Source organism: Eretmochelys imbricata, chromosome 11 (assembly GCF_965152235.1).
Source record: "Eretmochelys imbricata isolate rEreImb1 chromosome 11, rEreImb1.hap1, whole genome shotgun sequence".
NCBI lineage: Eukaryota > Metazoa > Chordata > Testudines > Cheloniidae > Eretmochelys > Eretmochelys imbricata.
This window is the reverse complement of record NC_135582.1, coordinates 18,591,020-18,608,080: the sequence shown is the minus strand read 5'-3', so window position 1 is coordinate 18,608,080 and position 17,061 is coordinate 18,591,020. Positions and strand designations below refer to the sequence as shown.

The window sequence follows — 17,061 nt, the reverse complement described above, 5'->3', positions numbered from 1 at the left end:
AGTGTGAACATGCAATGGCAGTTTTAATTAAAGCGCTTTAATAAAAGTGGTGTAACTTTTGGTGAAAAAACTTGCAAATGTAGATATAGCCTCAGTCTCCCCACCCACCTACTGGCTCCCAGTCTCCTTGGCCAGCCAATCCTAGTCTCATCTCTATCCCATTTCACAGTCCCAATTTTCCTCTCCTTACCCCTGCCAGACTTCACACTCAGTAACTTCTCCACCTCCTTGTCCCAATCTACTTCCCCCACAGGTCTGCCTCTTGTCCCTTCTGCACTGAAATCAGTCCATTTCCTTCCCCACATTGCCTGGAGCAGAACAACATTGAGACCACAGGGAAGACAGGCTCCCTCCTCTCAGTTCAGATACTTGGACCCGGACCTAGCACATTCCACAGCTCAGAGCTGCAATTGCAAGGAAAATCCTGCTTAGTCCCAGGCTAGATTATGCCCAGTGTGGACAGAGTCTTTAGGGAATTTAGCTACTAAAATCTGTGTGTCTCTACAGAGCATATGCAAATTGTGATTCTTTCAAAGGCCTGTAAATTGGCCAGATTTGGTCAGATTGTCTTTGCAACAGCAAGAGGCACATTCCTGACACAAAGTCTACCCCCTGCCAAATTTCAAGTCTCTGCTCCAAAGCATGGTGGTGCTAGAGCTGTTCAAAGAGAAATGTTGCCAGAATTTTTTTAACATGGCCAAAATAACATATTTTCCTAGCTTTGTTCTTGGAAACAGCTGAACCATCTTGGCTGAAGTTTTCCAATAAATTCAGCATGGAGCAGAAACCCAGCATGTAAAATTTTACCTCTAATGGTTAAAGTTTGCAAAAGTTTTAAGCAACTGAAAACAGGGTCTTATAATGGGAAGTGCTACCAAACCTACCAATAAATGGTTATAAAAGCAAGTTGATAAAAATCATACTATAAACACTGCTAAGCGACTACTTTCTAACCTGTGTTACTGGAATGTAGAGAGGTTCTCCGGGATGCAGCAAAGTCAGTTTTCCATGCGGATGTAGACGACCTTCTGGTTTTAAGTTTGCAGATTCTTTAATTCCTTCTTTTGTTCCTCCTTTCTTTCCATTTTCTTGTCCATTTCCTTTCAGTTCTTCTGTGTCACTAAGGCATTCAAAAAATTCTTCTTCACTGTCACTCCATGATTCCCAAGATTTCCCAGCCTCTCCTCTTTCCTTTCCAGTCTCCTTTTGATAATCTCCACCTGAACAGTCTACTGCTTTCCCAGTATCACCAGGAGAACCAGGGGAACAATCAGATGTATATGGTTTTTTCCCCTCATCCCTTGCTTGCTTTCTTTCGATGCAACAGTTTAACATCTAGAAAGATAAAAACATTAACAACTAATTTCTAATGCATTACTAACTGTTCACTAATATACTTACATAATGACAGCAATGCCATTATACCATACAGAGGAACTTATTAAAAACAGCATTAAAAGGCTCTCAGTTCTAAACGACAGCAGTATAATTAATATGGAAGAATTTGCACTGATGCAGAGATTTTATCAGCTGTTAGGAGAGGTGACAATTACCACAAGCTACACTGAAATTGGAAAACTAACAGTGTTTGGAAAACCACATGGTAATGATCATCAGAGTTAACACTATCCACATAGTGACTCTAGACTATATTGACTAAAATGTTTTATTGTTCTTGATTATTCCTATGAGAAAAGAAAAATTAAGAAACAGATCATTCTTAATTTGTGATATTTACCTGAAGTTTCTGATGCAGTAGACAGCATCTCAGATCTGGAGGCCCATTAGCTAACCTGCAAAATGTTAAATTTACACTTTTATCACAGAACATTTGCACTTCTGACACCAGTACATATTGTGAGTTGCTGTTCTGGGTACAGTTCCCAAAAGACAAACATTCACATCATTGCAACTACTCTGTTAGGCTATGGTTTCAGCAGACAGGCCAAGGACTGAACAGGGCATAGAAAATGAACTACTCCTGTCACCTCTACAGGTTGTTCCTTCAGGTCAGGGATGAGGCTAACTGGGAGACTGGCCCAGGAATGCTTGGACTGTCTCTGCTCATGCTCTACCCATTCTGGGATTAAAAGGATATCAGTTTTAGTGCTACCAATCCAGTAACTTTTACAAGAAGTAGACAGACTTTAATAATAATTTTAAAAGGCAAAATTATAATGGAAGGGTAACTAAAAAGTCCCATTTTACTCACTGATGCCACCTTTCACAAAAAAGGATGACTACGCCAAATAAACAACCAGGCCAGGTCTTTTGAAAATGTATTTTATTTTTGTTATTTGTTAATATGTAGGAGCTCCATACTGATCACCTCTCTTTCAGCTTGCAGGCCAAAGTCCTGCTAAGACAGACATAGGGCAGAGGCTTCAGCAACTGCTCAAAAGAGTAACTCAGGCCTGGTCTACACTGGGGGGGAAAATCGATCTAAATTACACAACTTCAGCTATGTTAATAACATAGCTGAAGTCAATGTACTTAGATCTACTTACTGCGATGTCTTCACTGCGGTAAGTCAATGGCTGACACTCTCCCGTCAACTCTGCCTGCGCCTCTCGCCCTGGTGGAGTACCGGAGTCGACGGGAGAGTGCTCAGTGGTCGATTTAGTTAGACGCGCTAAATCAATCCCCCTGCTGGATTAATCGCTGCCTGTCGATCCAGCGGGTAATGTAGACAAGTCCTAAGTGCCCAAAAGGGGAGATGGGGATGAACACCTCTGCCAACAACCCAGGAATCTGGAGCAGATGCCCCCCATTCTACCATTTTTTCTGCTGAGAAAAGAGTAAGGGGTGTTTTACCCTTACTTTCCCAGATACCTTGGTTTTAATGTAGAGATTGGAGGTGGGGGCCAAGAAATGTTGGCACAAATATTCCTTTCTAAATTCTCCTTAAGTTCTCTAGCTTTGTGGAGCTAGGGAAGGCAGCAGATGCTCCTTCCCACTCCTTATGCTTTTTTCCCTCATGGGAGAGAAGAGGAAGAGAAGCAGAGAGTACTAATTCAAATAATATACATCTAAAATCACTTTAGCAAGTCTGAAAATCCAAGTATATTTTAAAGTCGTAACTAGTTATCCTATCGGTCACAACCTATGGACATTTTCAGTCAAATTCCAATGGAACTCTTACCCTGGAATTAGGTAATTTTTCTCCCATCTGCGGCGCATTTCCACTACAAACTCTTGCCAGAGGTGTGCTACTCCTTTTACCCCTCCATGGTAGAAGTTGATCATACAAAGACATAAAGCCAGTTTGTAGGTCAGACTATCTGAAGGAGCTGATTTGAACTGACTGTAAAGATTCTACATGAGAAAAAAATTAAAAAAAAAAAAAAAAAAATCCAGAAAATGACTTTTTCAAACTTTTGATTTCACTAAAAACACAATTATCATCTGTGAATGTCAACATGAGAGCAAAACTCAAGTCTGCAACGGTATTAGCCATCAATAAGGGACAAAGGTGAATAGAGAGTTTCTGTAGAACCTCCACTAAAAACAACTATTCTTCCAATCATTCTCTAGTGGTAATAGAACAGATAGAGTTGCAGTAGACTGAGAGAAAAGAAAGGGTGAGTAGCAACACCTGCTGGTCAAACAAGAACGTAGCTGGTTTTAAGGCTGTCTATTTTAAAGAACATATTTAAAAGAAACTAATGTGGACAAAAGGTATTCCATCTGGGAAACTTTTAAAGAAATATGCAACAGAAAAGAATAGCTATATACTGTAGTCAAGCTCCCTGGATTTAGCCCTTCATATAGATAAACTAACATTCTGCAAGCATCCTCTGACAAACTTTTTCCAGATATTAAGAAATCACTCTGATTTGATATATTTCTCTTATGAATTTCAATTAAACTTACATATTCTTCACTCTCTGGAGAAGGATTGTTTCTTGAAGTACTAGGCCTGGCTTCAGATCCATCTGTTAGTTTGTCAGCAGCATCAGGGAATAAGAACTTTTTGAGGGGGAAGGGGGGAAGAAATAGACCACATCAGTTTTTAGCACTTTCCCCACTTTTTCTCTGCCTATTTTTTCTTGGTATAGTTATGCTAATATGCTGTGATCAACTTCTTGAGTTGGAACAGTTTTATTCAAACAGTGAAAGTTGTTTACTCTGCCTTGATTCACTTGAAATGGATATTTTCTTAAAATGGATGAGAATATTCCACTAGAGTTATTGTGGCTTGTCAAATCTCAGACAAATCGGTATAGCTGTCAGTCAATGAAAAAAGGTAGTCTCCAGAAAAAGCAATTCTACTTGATAGTGGGATCACTGTTTCATTACTCTAGTTATGGATAGAACAAACTCTTACAACCTAATGCCATTATGTCATAACTAATCACTCTCACAGTAAGCCAATATATTTTTAAAATTTTATAAGCCACAAACATGAAACAAAAGACCTATATACAATGTACACATGCACACAGTATGATGCATTGACAGTTTGCTTACCAACATAATAGTATTGAGGACTTCATTATTTAACGGTGAGTCATCTACACCTCTGTGCTTGCGAATTTTTTTCTTTGCACTGTGAACCATATTTGTGACAGACAATTTATGGATTGGGACTGGTGCTGGCTCTGTGAGCTTTGACAAAGCATGGGTTATATCAGCAACCTCTATAAAATAAGAAATTGTTATAAAATAAGTTCAGAGTTTTATTCCATCATCTCAGTTTATTTAGGATTTACAATTCTAACCAACCTGTTAACCTATGCTCTATAATTCTGATGCTATGTCCCATATCTGAACTTAACTGATTTTAGCCCCACAGCTGCATGGCAGAGTCAGCTTACAAAGCAGCCTCCCTTGCCTCTTTTAGAGATTGAAGATAGGACTGGATTGACCGTGCTGCTAATGGCTATCAGCATTGCCTAATTCAGAACGATGATTACAGTGCCCAAGTCAACAAAAAAATTAGACAGACTGTCTTACCCTCAAAATAAGATATTAAAATAGAAGTGAGCTAGTTGTATGAGAACAAAGGAAGTGAAAAATAAATTTAAAAAGAACCCAGGAAGATGATGTAGGTGAAAACCCACTGATTATCCAAGATCAAATGGTACAACATTTGATTGATGAACAAAAGAAAGGTAAAGAGGGACTAAAGAAAAAAACACTTCCTGATAAAAAACAAAATACAAGAAAGGACTTTGGTTCCCATATCCTGTAAGCATATGTCTACACTGCTATGTAAGTCCAGGGTTCCAACTCAGGCTCAAGCCTAACTCCCCTTCTGTCTGCACACAAATCATGCTAACCCAGACCTTGGAACCAGCATCCCACGACCCCATGCAGTGGAGGGTCCGAGCGTGAGTCAAGCCACAACTCACAGTTCAAGCCCAATTGCTTTGCAGCACAGACAAAGCCCCACTGGACTCGTGCTCTAGGAGTCCACTAAAAGTATCCCACAATCCCATGAGCCGACTTTCTTTGTCCTCTGGACAGTCAAGTCTGGTGCACGCTCAACTTTTCCCACACTGCATCTCAAACAAAGAACTAGAGTGACCACATTTTGGGAGGGTGCTAGGAAGTCTGGGATGTGGGTGGCTGGACTCGGGCTTGCATAATGCAGTGGCCTCTGAAATCCAGTTATTCTGCACCCTACAGCAGTCCCTAGAGGCCATTTCAGATTGTCCCAGAAATCCAGGGCAGGATTTTCTCTACCTCAATCCACATGAAGAAAAAGGCTATGAGAGTCCTCTACATCTCTTAACCCTAATGCAAGACTTAATCAACGTGCTTCCCGCAGGACAGTCAAAGGTAAATCCCAGTCTGGAGATTTGCAGGTTTCCCTGAAAGAGATTTGAGCTGCTCCCTCGCCAATCTATCTTTGCCATTCTCCATAGGCGTTTGCTGGTACACCCCTGCCTCCAGGGGGACTGTCCCCTTCTCCTTGGTGGTTCTGCTGCCAGTGGAAAAACCCTGCGTGGGGTAATTTTCATGTGAAGGGCCAGGCCCTCTTGGAGAATGCTTCCTCTCCTTCTGGATCAGTATTTAAGATACCTTTAGCAAATGTACTGCTCTGATCTGTACTCTCTGTCATACTGGCTCAGCTCCCCAGGAGTTTCGGGTCAGGTTACTGCAAGAGCGATAGTAGCTCCGAACGAGAGTAATAGGGAGTAAAAGTCAGAGGAATACAATTAATTAAAAACATCTATTCTAAGAGAAGAGCTGAAGCAGCTGAACATTCACCTGCAGCACAATCCTAGCAGGATTTGTCTGTAGGCAAATTGCATCTTCTATTCATTGTCACTGCCTAGCTGAAATCTTAATCCAGGCACAGCAGTGAGGGAAAGATTCGGAAAGAACGCAAACGAAGCAGGGATTTTACCAGGGCTTCTAACCTTCTTTCACAGCCCTTAAGACTGGTTGGTGCAGAACGCTGTCAGCTAAGTGGCCAAAAATGAAATGACTGTCAAAATTAGCACTGACTTTTCGCATTACGGTTTTTAAAAAGTTAATACATTGACTTTTAGTAGCATACTATGTTACTCTTCATTTTTTTCATTTTTGATTGTACTTTTGTATCATTGTATGAAAGGTTTCAGTGATGCGGCCCTCAGGCCAATGTACTAGTCCTCATGTGGCCCTCGTGGTGATTTGAGATCCCTGGTTAGACACTGAAGCCCTAGCTCGGGGTGGGCAAACTACGGCTCACAGGCCACATCCGGCCTGCCAGCCAATTTAATCTGGCCCTCAAGGTCCCGCTGGGGAGTAGGGTCTGGGGCTTGCCCCGCTCCCGTGCTGCAGCTGGGGAGCAGGTTTGGGGCTGCTCCACGCATACATGCCATGGCTCCCAGAAGCAGTGGCATGTCTACGCGTAGAGGCAGCCAGGGGGCTCCATGCGCTGACCCCGCCCCCATTGCCGCCCCCGCAGTTCCCACTGGCCAGGAACTGTGGCCAATGGAAGCTGCAGGGTGGAGCCTGCAGACAGGGCAGTGCGCAGAGCCTGGAGTGGCCGTGCCTCCACATAGGAGCCGGGGGGGCACATGCCGCTGCTTCCAGGAGCTGCTTGAGGTAAGCACCGCCTGGAGCCTGCATCCCTCACCCCCTCCTGTGCCCCAGCCCCCTATCCCAGCCTGGAGCATCCTCCTGCACCCCAAACACCTCATCCCCAGCCCCACGCCAGAGCCTGCAGCCTCAACCAGAGCCCTCACCCCCTCCTACACCCCAACCCCAATTTTGTGAGCATTCATGGCCCGCCATACAATTTCCATACCCAGATGTGTCCCTCGGGCCAAAAAGTTTGCCCACCCCACCCTAGCTTAATAAACCCAGTGTTTGCTAACTCATGTTCTACTAAACCTAGGCTTACACTACAGTGTAGACTTATTCTAAGAGACAAGCTAGGTCTGGAGTATGGAAAGAAGTGTTAGCATTTGCTTGTGATATTCCCTGCCAAGAGAAGCTAAAAGTTTCCCCTAGTGCTGTAAAATAATATATCTAGCTGATGTCATGAACACACAAGATAGTAGAAGATAGGAAAGTGATCCAATTAAAAAAGCAATACTTACAAATTATGACACTGAATAATTAAGAAGATTTCTACCTTTTCCATCTTCTTCAAATGTAGATCTTCCAAGAATCTCATCAGTTGATTCCTTCCGACGACAAAGTTTGAAGAATTCAGTAAGAAAGTCACCTACAAAGAAAATAATTTTCTGAATATTTAGTCAGTGAAGATCCTCTAACAATAAATTAACCATAGCATAAGTCCTTTCCTACCATAGCAGGAGTCCTTGGAGGAAAGGGAAAGAAGTGGTAATTATTTCGACTTTTAATTTGAGAAACGTACCTCCTATCATCTCTAGGTCATGTTTTACACATATGTGGATCAAAACTACAAATTAAAGCTTAACAAGAGTTAATCAAGGCCAACTAGAAAGCTAACAATAACCATTTCAAGAAGAAATCCAATACCCAGTTAATCCACCTCCTCAAACTTTGTAGCATGCAAGTTCAATAAACTCTGGAGCTGTTGGCCCAACAGGGAAAATGAGTTCCAGAGTTAAGAGCCCCATATTGAGAACATCATGCCTCCATGATTTACAAATCATGGGGCTGTCACCTAGTGAGCCTCACCTGATCTCATATTTAGGGATGGACATAGTTAGGAAGAAGCCATCTCTTAGGTACAGAGTCTAAGCAATATAGTGCTTTACAGAACAAAATCAGCACATGAATATTAGCCAGAAACTAGACAAGTCTGGGGAGCACAGGTCTAACAAAACTGCACATCAGAAACTCCCCCCACCCAAGAATTAAGGGCTTGAAAGACAACCTAATTTGAAGTCCATTCAGACCTAAGAGAAATCAGGAGAGGTTGTGCTCATAATTAAGGAAAATTATAAAGAAGATGCAGTATCACAGGGGATTAGGAGACTGGTCATCTAGTCAGCCCTAAACTTCATCTTCTTGATGTCTAGAATGGAAAAGAAGTTAAAGATGTCTTACCTAATAAACACTGCGGATTATCTGCTTTTCTGACTCTCACAGACCACTGTGGTGCTTGAATCGGATCCAAGTCACTAAAAAAAAAAGTGCTTCATTTTGTCCACACCAGTATTAGGGGGCAATTACTTGCACACAAGTAATCAAATGTTCTTAGGAATTGCAAGGTAAGATCTAAGTATATAAACAAAGAAGTCAGCCAGGCTAGGTTATGAAACTCATAATATAGGTTCCATTTTGCACATCATAATTGTTGCTATGGGGAAAAACAAGACATCAAATAGAACATGAGTTAAGTGAGAAAAATTAACAACAGATGGAAGTCTGAAAAACAAGGATCCTGTTTTCATGCATTTGTCTAAAAATGTCAGGGAAGAGAAATACAAAAAATAAGTACTATTTAAAGCTAAACAAAATATATTTTGGTGTTTAACATTTGTCTTTAAAGAACATTTAATTGTCTATGTATATTTTCCTCTTCAAGTTTCCAAAACTTAGAACCAAACACCACAAATGTGTTAATACAATTACTTAAAGAGTTAGTATTCTTTTCTAAAACAGGTCAGTACTCATTGCTGACCATGCTTGCTAGATGGAGCAGAAAGCGGAGATGACATCCCATTCTTCAGCGAAGACAGCTATAAGCTTAAGTAACTCCTTTTGCTTACCAGGTTCATTATGAGGCATCTTTCTTCATCTCAAGGCTAGACCAGCAACCCACTTAAATAAATTAATAAAAGAGATCCAAATGGAAACTACAAAGAGAATTAATGCACAGATAGGAGCTCATGTACTATGTATACAGAGATCAGTATGTAATGGCCCTTTCCCAGTGCACACACAGGGAAAAACTGTTAAGAAAATGATTGGTTCTGAAATACAAACATCTTAACAGCCGAGTTATACATTCATCAAGGCATTAAAAATAAAAATGTTAGACCTTTAAACTCTAGGTGACACTAGAAAGATACAAGCTGTTAATGGATGAAAAAAAACTAAATGTTTATTAATTCATATATTTACAAATACACATACTTACGAATAAACATCATTGTCCACAATGATACCTTCTGTTAGATGAGGCCATGTAGTTGCTAAATGGAGCTCACTGAAACAGCAAAAACTTGGTATAAATGATGCTAGACTGATTTCTAAAAAGCTCAGGAAGAGATTTTCAAAAATCATAAATGACCATTAATCTTCCTAGCTCCCACTGAAATTCAATGGAAGTTAGAGAGCTAGCTGCCATTTATGCTTTTCAAAATGTCCCCCTTTGTGGCCTAGAACACTAAACCACTGAATAAGATCCATAAGATCTTATATATAGACATAAGATCCATGCGATTACTATTATGTTATATATACTGTATTTTGATGTCAGGATTTTATTACTGCATTTTTGTTAAAAGTTGTATTGACTTAATTTTTTATTTTTTAACTTTGGGGGGCACATGAGGGATATCATAGAATCACAGAATATCAGGGTTGGAAGGGATCTCAGGAGGTCATCTAGTCCAACCCCCTGCTCAAAGCAGGGCCAATCCCCAACTAAATCATCCCAGCCAGGGCTTTGTCAAGCCTGACCTTAAAAATATCTAAGGAAGGAGATTCCACCACCTTCTTAGGTAACGCATTCCAGTGTTTCACCCTCCTAGTGAAAAAGTTTTTCCTAATATCCAACCTAAACCTCCCCCACTGCAACTTGAGACCATTACTCCTTGTTCTGTCATCAGCTACCACTGAGAACATGATGATGTGAAATTGATAATTAGTTGATTTCTCAAAGGAGCAAAAAAAACTTAAAAATATTTTAACTCAGACAAGTTGATGTTTCCACTGACTATACCTTTTTAATTTCTATTCTATTGATTTATGTACTGCGCCCATCATCCAGTATCTGCATGCCTTCTAGTAGTGCACTAAACAATGTGACTAACATCCATCATATAGGGTTCTTTCCCCAATTCCTCTCCCTACCAGGGGGGAGGGGCGGAGAATGTTATTCATTTTGTTTTTTATTTTTTTGTATGTATGTTAAGTGTCCAACTTCACAGGGAGGGGCAATGGGGAACAGGTTGAGAATGGGTGCATATGTTGGTGGAGGAAATTAGGAGAACAGTGGATGGACATTTCCTCTTCAACAAAAGGAGGGGAAAACCTACAACATGCCCTAAGAAGAGCTGCAGTTAAGGAAGAGACATGGAGATCCCCCAGGAGAACTCAAATTAGCACCACAGAACTCTCAGTCAACAGGCTCATAATCCAAACTCTGGCACAGGAAAACAAGCATAATTTCAACTAGTCTCTGGCAAGGTGGGGCACTCATGATCCAGGGCCACTATGCATACAGGTTTGGCAGTACTATTAGAACTAATCCTGGTTATTACAGGATACACAATGACTACCCTAATAGACTGCACAGTTGCTACACCCTTTGGTGATTTGCAAATTGCTTTGGCATACCTAGAACACTGAACATGCTACAAGACAAAATCTGTTTAGACTGGATTAATTTAAAAAAAATAAAAATCTGGATCTAAAAAAAAAATCCTACAGGTATTTAACGTAAACCATCTACACCCAGTTATTTATATCACTTGTTTATGGATCAAGGAAACTCATCTTCTACAAATGCCTTTGTTCTTTTGATAACATAAAACCATCTTCAAAAGTAAACTGATTTTCTTAACTTATTTTTTTTAAAACATTACGAGTTCTAAATCTGACACTCAGCATATGGGCACAGAATCTGTGGCTATGGTACATTTTAGCATTATGGTTTGAGTGATAAATACAAAGTTGAAAAAGTTTATAATCTATTATGTTGCATCAAGTACCCATGTATCAAAAAAATATCTGTCACAAAACTTGGAAACTAAAATATAGCTTTTTGCATTATTCTATATATTCTAGTATTGTTTGTAAACTTCATAAAACAGTCTCTCAACTCCTAACTCTTAACTCCTATGCAATACTTAAAACTCTGAGGCCTTCTGTTAGCAGCATATGGCTGTACACAGATACATCATTGGAAAACAAAGAAGTCTTTTTAAAATTAGATTTATAGTTCTGATTTTTTCTCAGAAGTACTTACACTATTTTATAATTTTCTACACTCTTAATCTCACCTAACAGGATCTTCACAGGCACCAAGTGGTAATTTCCCAAATTCCAGGCCTCCAACTTCTCCTCCAATTAGTGCATCTATATCTGAAGACAGAACAACACATTTTCCATAATATAAACATGATGATAGTTTGCTAGAGCAATAAATAGCACACTGCTTACTAAACACAAGACTTACATGGCACATGATCTTTCTATTGGAACAAGTGGTTAAAATTTAGATATCATAAAATATACACATTACTAACAACAATATACTCCATATGCTAAAAGTTATTTTAAGGCAACTGAAGAGGAAAAGTTACTTTTATTAGTTACATTTTTAAGTGATTTCTTCTTCATTAGAATAACAAATGTGCTTACATGATTTCTCTATTTAAATATAGATGTAAACCAAACTAAAAGATAAACGTTACCAGCAAATATTTGTTATTTATCGATGCATTTCTTAGGACATCTTAGGTCACTCATACTATTCCCTTCTACACACACTACAAATGCAAAACATGTCAAATATATGATCCCTACTGAACTAAAAAGATCTCCTGAAGTAACCAGGGAGTAGTGTTGGGCATTTGACCAGTCCAAAAATAACTGGTCAACTGACTGGTCAAATATGATCAAGAATGGTCAAATATTTTAAAGCAATAGTAACAATAACCGTAACAAAAATTGCAAAGAAAGAGTAAGACCTCATGGTCACCAACAGGCTTAGCCTTAGATAGATACTTATGCCTAATTATAAAAAACAAATTACTTAACTGAAGTATTTTAACTCAGAAATGTGAAACAATGAAATTAACTTCTAAAAAAAAAATAGAAGAATGGCACCATGATTTAATCAAAAATGTAGACCACCAACATCTTGGCATTCTTGCTTGAATATTTGACAATGTTTGACCACGGTCAAACAGGCAATTGTGACCCTAAGACCATCCCTATGCCAGAAGGCAAGGGGCTCCCTGGAATCTAGCAGAGAGGTTCAGCTGGCCTGATCAGCTCAGTGTACGCCAACTCACTATTGTTATAATCTGTATCTAAAAGGTGTCATGTAATATGTCATTGGAAAACTAAACTCACTGACCGTTAATATTCTTGCATGATGTATCTATGGCCAACTATAAAGGAATATACAATTGTGCTGGAATTATGACTAAAATGTATTTAAACTAGGCATGTCAGGGTGAGTTGATAGTTGATAAAGATTTTTTCTAGAGAAAGGAATGCAGTTCAGCCTGCTTGAATGTGTCTCCCAAGTAAATTGAGCAAGGTTTAACCAAAGACAGTGACAAGCATATTTGCATGCCAGTCAATAAAGCCTTCAGGAGAGCATGTGGGGAAAAAGTGATCTTTTAATCTCAACGGTGGGTGGAGACTGGACTCCCAGGAAGCCTTACTGCCTCTTGAAGCTGAAGTAGCAAGGAGGCGTGGCCTCCCTCAGAGAGTGACAGGGAGAGACCACAACATGCCCCCTGGTGGGCTGAACCACCTGTGCCCCACTGGAAGCAGCAAGGCAGAACAGGAAGGGGAAGTACAAAAGGTGGGCCCTGCAACTCAATTGGGCTGGAGCCACCACAGGAGATGGATGCATCCTGCCTGCTGCTGAAGCCCACAGAGGAGCTTCCAGGGTTCCCAGGACTGCTGGCCAACCAAGACACTGAGGAGTTGTCAGAGCTGCTGCCTGAAGACTGGCTGGATCTCCTTAACTACCGACCAACCGAGGAGCTGCTGGGGCTGCCACCTGTGGACTGGCCAAAGCTCCCCAAGACAACAGACGCAAGTACACCCAAGGGGGAAGAGTAGGAAGCACCCCTGGGAAACCAGGCAACAGTCTGATTGACCGCTAGCCTGATACAAGGTCAGCATGTTGCAGGCGAATCCCTGCTCACCCAGTGGTGGACCACTCCACCACTGTTAGGGCCCTGGGTTGTGATGCAGCGGATTTGGGCAGGCTCTGGGGGTGGCAGTACTCCTGCTCCTTAGGCCAGAAACCTTCGCTCCCCAGGCACCCTGACCTGAGCCTCTAGACTACTGATGCTAACTCTTACCTGGGGCTTCTAAACTGCTTAGCCACTCTGGCCTGATTGCAGGTCAGTCTCTACTCATTACTTTGCTGCCCCACCCTGACTGGGCCTGAGGCTCATAGACTGCTCAACTGCTCTGCCCTGATTGCAGGCCAGAGCCTACTAATTGTCTGCTGCCCCACCCTGAGGGCCTGGGACTCAGACTGCCTTACTGTTCTGCCTGACCAGAGGACCAGAGCACTAGGTGTAGCTAATTTCCCACTTTGAGCTCAGCTTTACAGGTACGCAACAGCAAGGAGGTGTGGCATCCCTTAGACTGACAGGGAGGAACAGCCTATACTGGTCAATGAACTTGAAGAGATGTACTTTTCAAAGGTAGCCTGAACTATAAAGAGAGGGGCAGAGAACCCCCAAGTGATCCTTCACCTAAGGAAATAAGGAAAACCAGCACCTTGGACTCTGTGGGGATTCTGACTAAGAGCTAATCAGCTATTGCGGAAAGATTGTTTAAGATACTTTCCTCACCAAAGACTGCAGCTTGTTAAGTTAGGTCTTAGCCATTAGCATATTTTTACTTTTGTGAAACCCCTTCTATTTTTAATCCTTTATACTTGAATTCACTTAAAACCTACTCTTCTTAATTAAACAATCTAGTTTTACTTTTTATCTAAACCAACCCAGTGCTTTGATTGAATCGAAATGATTAACTCCAGTCAAGATAACAAGATGCTATTTCTGTCTCTTTAAAGGATCAGCACACTTAATATCTTCTGTGAATGTACAGTAATAGGGGTTGTGCACTGCAGAGAGATCTCAGAGGAACTTGAGGGCTGGAGTTTACCGACTGCTACCTGCTAGGCAAGGTTTGGGCTGGGAGGACCTACATTGCAATTAAAAACCCATGGCTGGCCTGTGTCAGCTGACTCAGGCTAAGGGGCTGTTTAATTGTGGTGTAGACATTGGGCATGGGCTGGAGCCCAGGCTTCAAGACCCCATGAGAGGTCTACACCACAATTAAACAGCCCCTTAGCCTGAGGCCAAGTCAACTGACATCAGCCAGCTGCAGGTTTTTAACTGCAGCGTACACATACCAGAAGAATCCTGAGAAACCACGTCTCCAAGAATCTCAATCTAGTGCTCCATCCACTGGGCAACATGGCTTCCCCAATATGTAAAAACATCTAACGTTACATTAGAGATAATAATAAAAACCATTATGCTAAGGGATGTAAATAGTCATGGGCATAAATCAACAGCTAACTGATGGGGTTGAGAAATAAGCATCTTTACATGTTTTGCTCTCCCATCTCCTAATAATTTAAAAATGATAGCTATCATAGTACCATTTTTGTGTTTATATTTTAATTAACTTAGACACATCATCTTAAAGTCACAATTTCTGTCTTAAACTTTTACCTACTGTTTCTGTAACACTTGGGATTACCAAAACAAGAAAGTCCAAGAAAAACACTTTTCTTCATTTATTCAGTTTACTTTTATTCAGTTTACTGTGCATTTGAGATGACTGAAGCTAGAAAGTTTCATCGCTCTCCTACATATTAGAGCTAGGTTTGCTATTCAAAATGCTTATAAAATGAAAATCTTTATTTAGGGAAGCTTATTCCAAAACAACCCAATAATTTAACTTTGGAATCCAAAAACTGCAAAAATAAATAAATTCATCTTTTCAGACAAAATGAAGACTGTATGAAAAATTGCCTTAGCCTGAGAAAGTTTCTATAGCATTACAACACTGCCAGATTAAAGGAATCCAGTAAAATTTTATCCTACCAATAATGTCTGATTGGGCAACTCTGTTTTCCTCTGATTATTTTACATGTATATGTGTGGATATATTTGTGGGCTTATTTTGTCAGCAGTCTGCAGTGCAAGGAAAAGTGTGTAAAGGGAAAAGTGAAGCAAAGTGGTTTTCCAGCCAAAAGAGCAAAAGACTACACTGATCAGATTTAAACATGGTCATAAAATTGTTCTTAAACCCACAGATATTCATATGCTTCTCTTAGTAAACAGCTACTACAGTTTTACAAAATTCTGCTAATTCACATACAAGTATTAATTCCTTTAGCAACATAATGTAAAGAAAATGGTTTTTTATATTATATATAAATTGTTTTCCATACATTAATTTAAAATTGCCCTTAAGACACTATACACATGAATCTCCTACCTGGTGGTTGTTGGGGCCAGAAATACTGTTGCCAGTCTTGAAGAACATATGTTAGTCGAATAGCTATGCTTACTGGAGGCAGTGGAGTTAAAGGCCATCCCTAAAAAAATAAATGTAAAGGAACACTACAAATGAATTAAAAGTAAATCAGCTAGAGTTACAACAATATTCTTCACTTATTTGAAACTAAAATACTGAGTTTAAAAAAAGAGTGAAGAATGGGTTTTCAACATTATGTGAGATTGTTGTTTCAGCACAATCTCTTCGAAAGTTTCAACCCCAAGCAGGCTATTTATCAGTCCACTTCAGTCACTTGGCTTTAAAAAAAAAAAAAAACTGGCCTAATTTTAACATTTTCCCTGTAATATATAAAAATATATTGTACAGTATAAAAATAGGCCAGATAGTATAAATTCGCAAATAAAAATTGATCAAATTAGGTTACTTTTAAAACATGGGCCAGAACATGTTTCTTGTACTCAGGTCAGCAATCCTACTGACCTCAATGAGACTCTCTGCCTGAATAATGACAGGTTTCAGAGTAGCAGTCGTGTTAGTCTGTATCCGCAAAAAGAAAAGGAATACTTGTGGCACCTTAGAGACGAACAAATTTATTTGACCATAAGCTTTAGTGAGCTACAGCTTATGCTCAAATAAATTTGTTAGTCTAAAAGTGCCACAAGTACTCCTTCTCTTTTTACTGCCTGAACAATGTCAAAAGAATATGGTTCTATGACAGCTACACTGACATCAATGATGTGGGTGCACAAATAAGTAGAAAATTATTTCAAATCCACATAAGAATGGGGACTAAACTAGAAGGAGGCTGGTAATAGGATACATTACTCTTAATCTTTTGGCACTAGATCAAATCCAACACACAGATAATGATGAAAATCATTACTGTCTGACTGGTGCTTGATGGCCCATGTGAAATGAACTGGTCTCAGTCCAGTTCCTTGTGAACTGGTGTATCCAAGTGCAAAGAAAGTCTGAAAAGTTTATTAAAGTGTTAAAAGAAAAATAGATATGTCCTCATTCCTACCATAGTCAAAAAGATCTAAGTGATTTCTATCAAGCTTTCAAAGAAAATTTCTAATAGAAACTCACTCATTGTCTCACTATGAGGAGAGCTGGGGGAAAAAGGCACTAAAAAAATCCCATCAAGATGTGTCTCTACCTTACTACAGTAATGATGTGACCTTATTCTTGTCATGGTGCTCTTCATCTCTCCTCCTCCCTCCCCCC

General features: G+C 40.1%; 1 protein-coding gene and 1 long non-coding RNA gene across 6 annotated transcripts in view; one reads left to right on the top strand and one right to left on the bottom strand.

Moving 5' to 3' along the window:
* Positions 1–17,061, bottom strand: part of RAB3GAP1 (RAB3 GTPase activating protein catalytic subunit 1) — a 49,451-nt gene that overhangs the window by 12,594 nt on the left and 19,796 nt on the right. For all 5 annotated transcript variants that reach the window (XR_013347569.1, XR_013347568.1, XM_077830575.1 and 2 more), the window contains exons 8-17: positions 15,814–15,913; positions 11,604–11,685; positions 9,515–9,583; positions 8,479–8,552; positions 7,574–7,666; positions 4,471–4,640; positions 3,874–3,969; positions 3,143–3,315; positions 1,739–1,793; positions 955–1,335 (exon numbers count right to left, since the gene is read on the bottom strand). Coding sequence is in view for 3 of the 5 variants with exons in the window: in XM_077830575.1 (XP_077686701.1) it covers positions 955–1,335; positions 1,739–1,793; positions 3,143–3,315; positions 3,874–3,969; positions 4,471–4,640; positions 7,574–7,666; positions 8,479–8,552; positions 9,515–9,583; positions 11,604–11,685; positions 15,814–15,913 (1,293 nt within the window). In the remaining 2 variants the exon portion in view is untranslated. The remainder of the gene's footprint in view (positions 1–954; positions 1,336–1,738; positions 1,794–3,142; positions 3,316–3,873; positions 3,970–4,470; positions 4,641–7,573; positions 7,667–8,478; positions 8,553–9,514; positions 9,584–11,603; positions 11,686–15,813; positions 15,914–17,061) is intronic.
* Positions 1–17,061, top strand: part of LOC144272488 (uncharacterized) — a 36,024-nt gene that overhangs the window by 3,606 nt on the left and 15,357 nt on the right. The gene's annotated exons all lie outside the window — the stretch shown is intronic.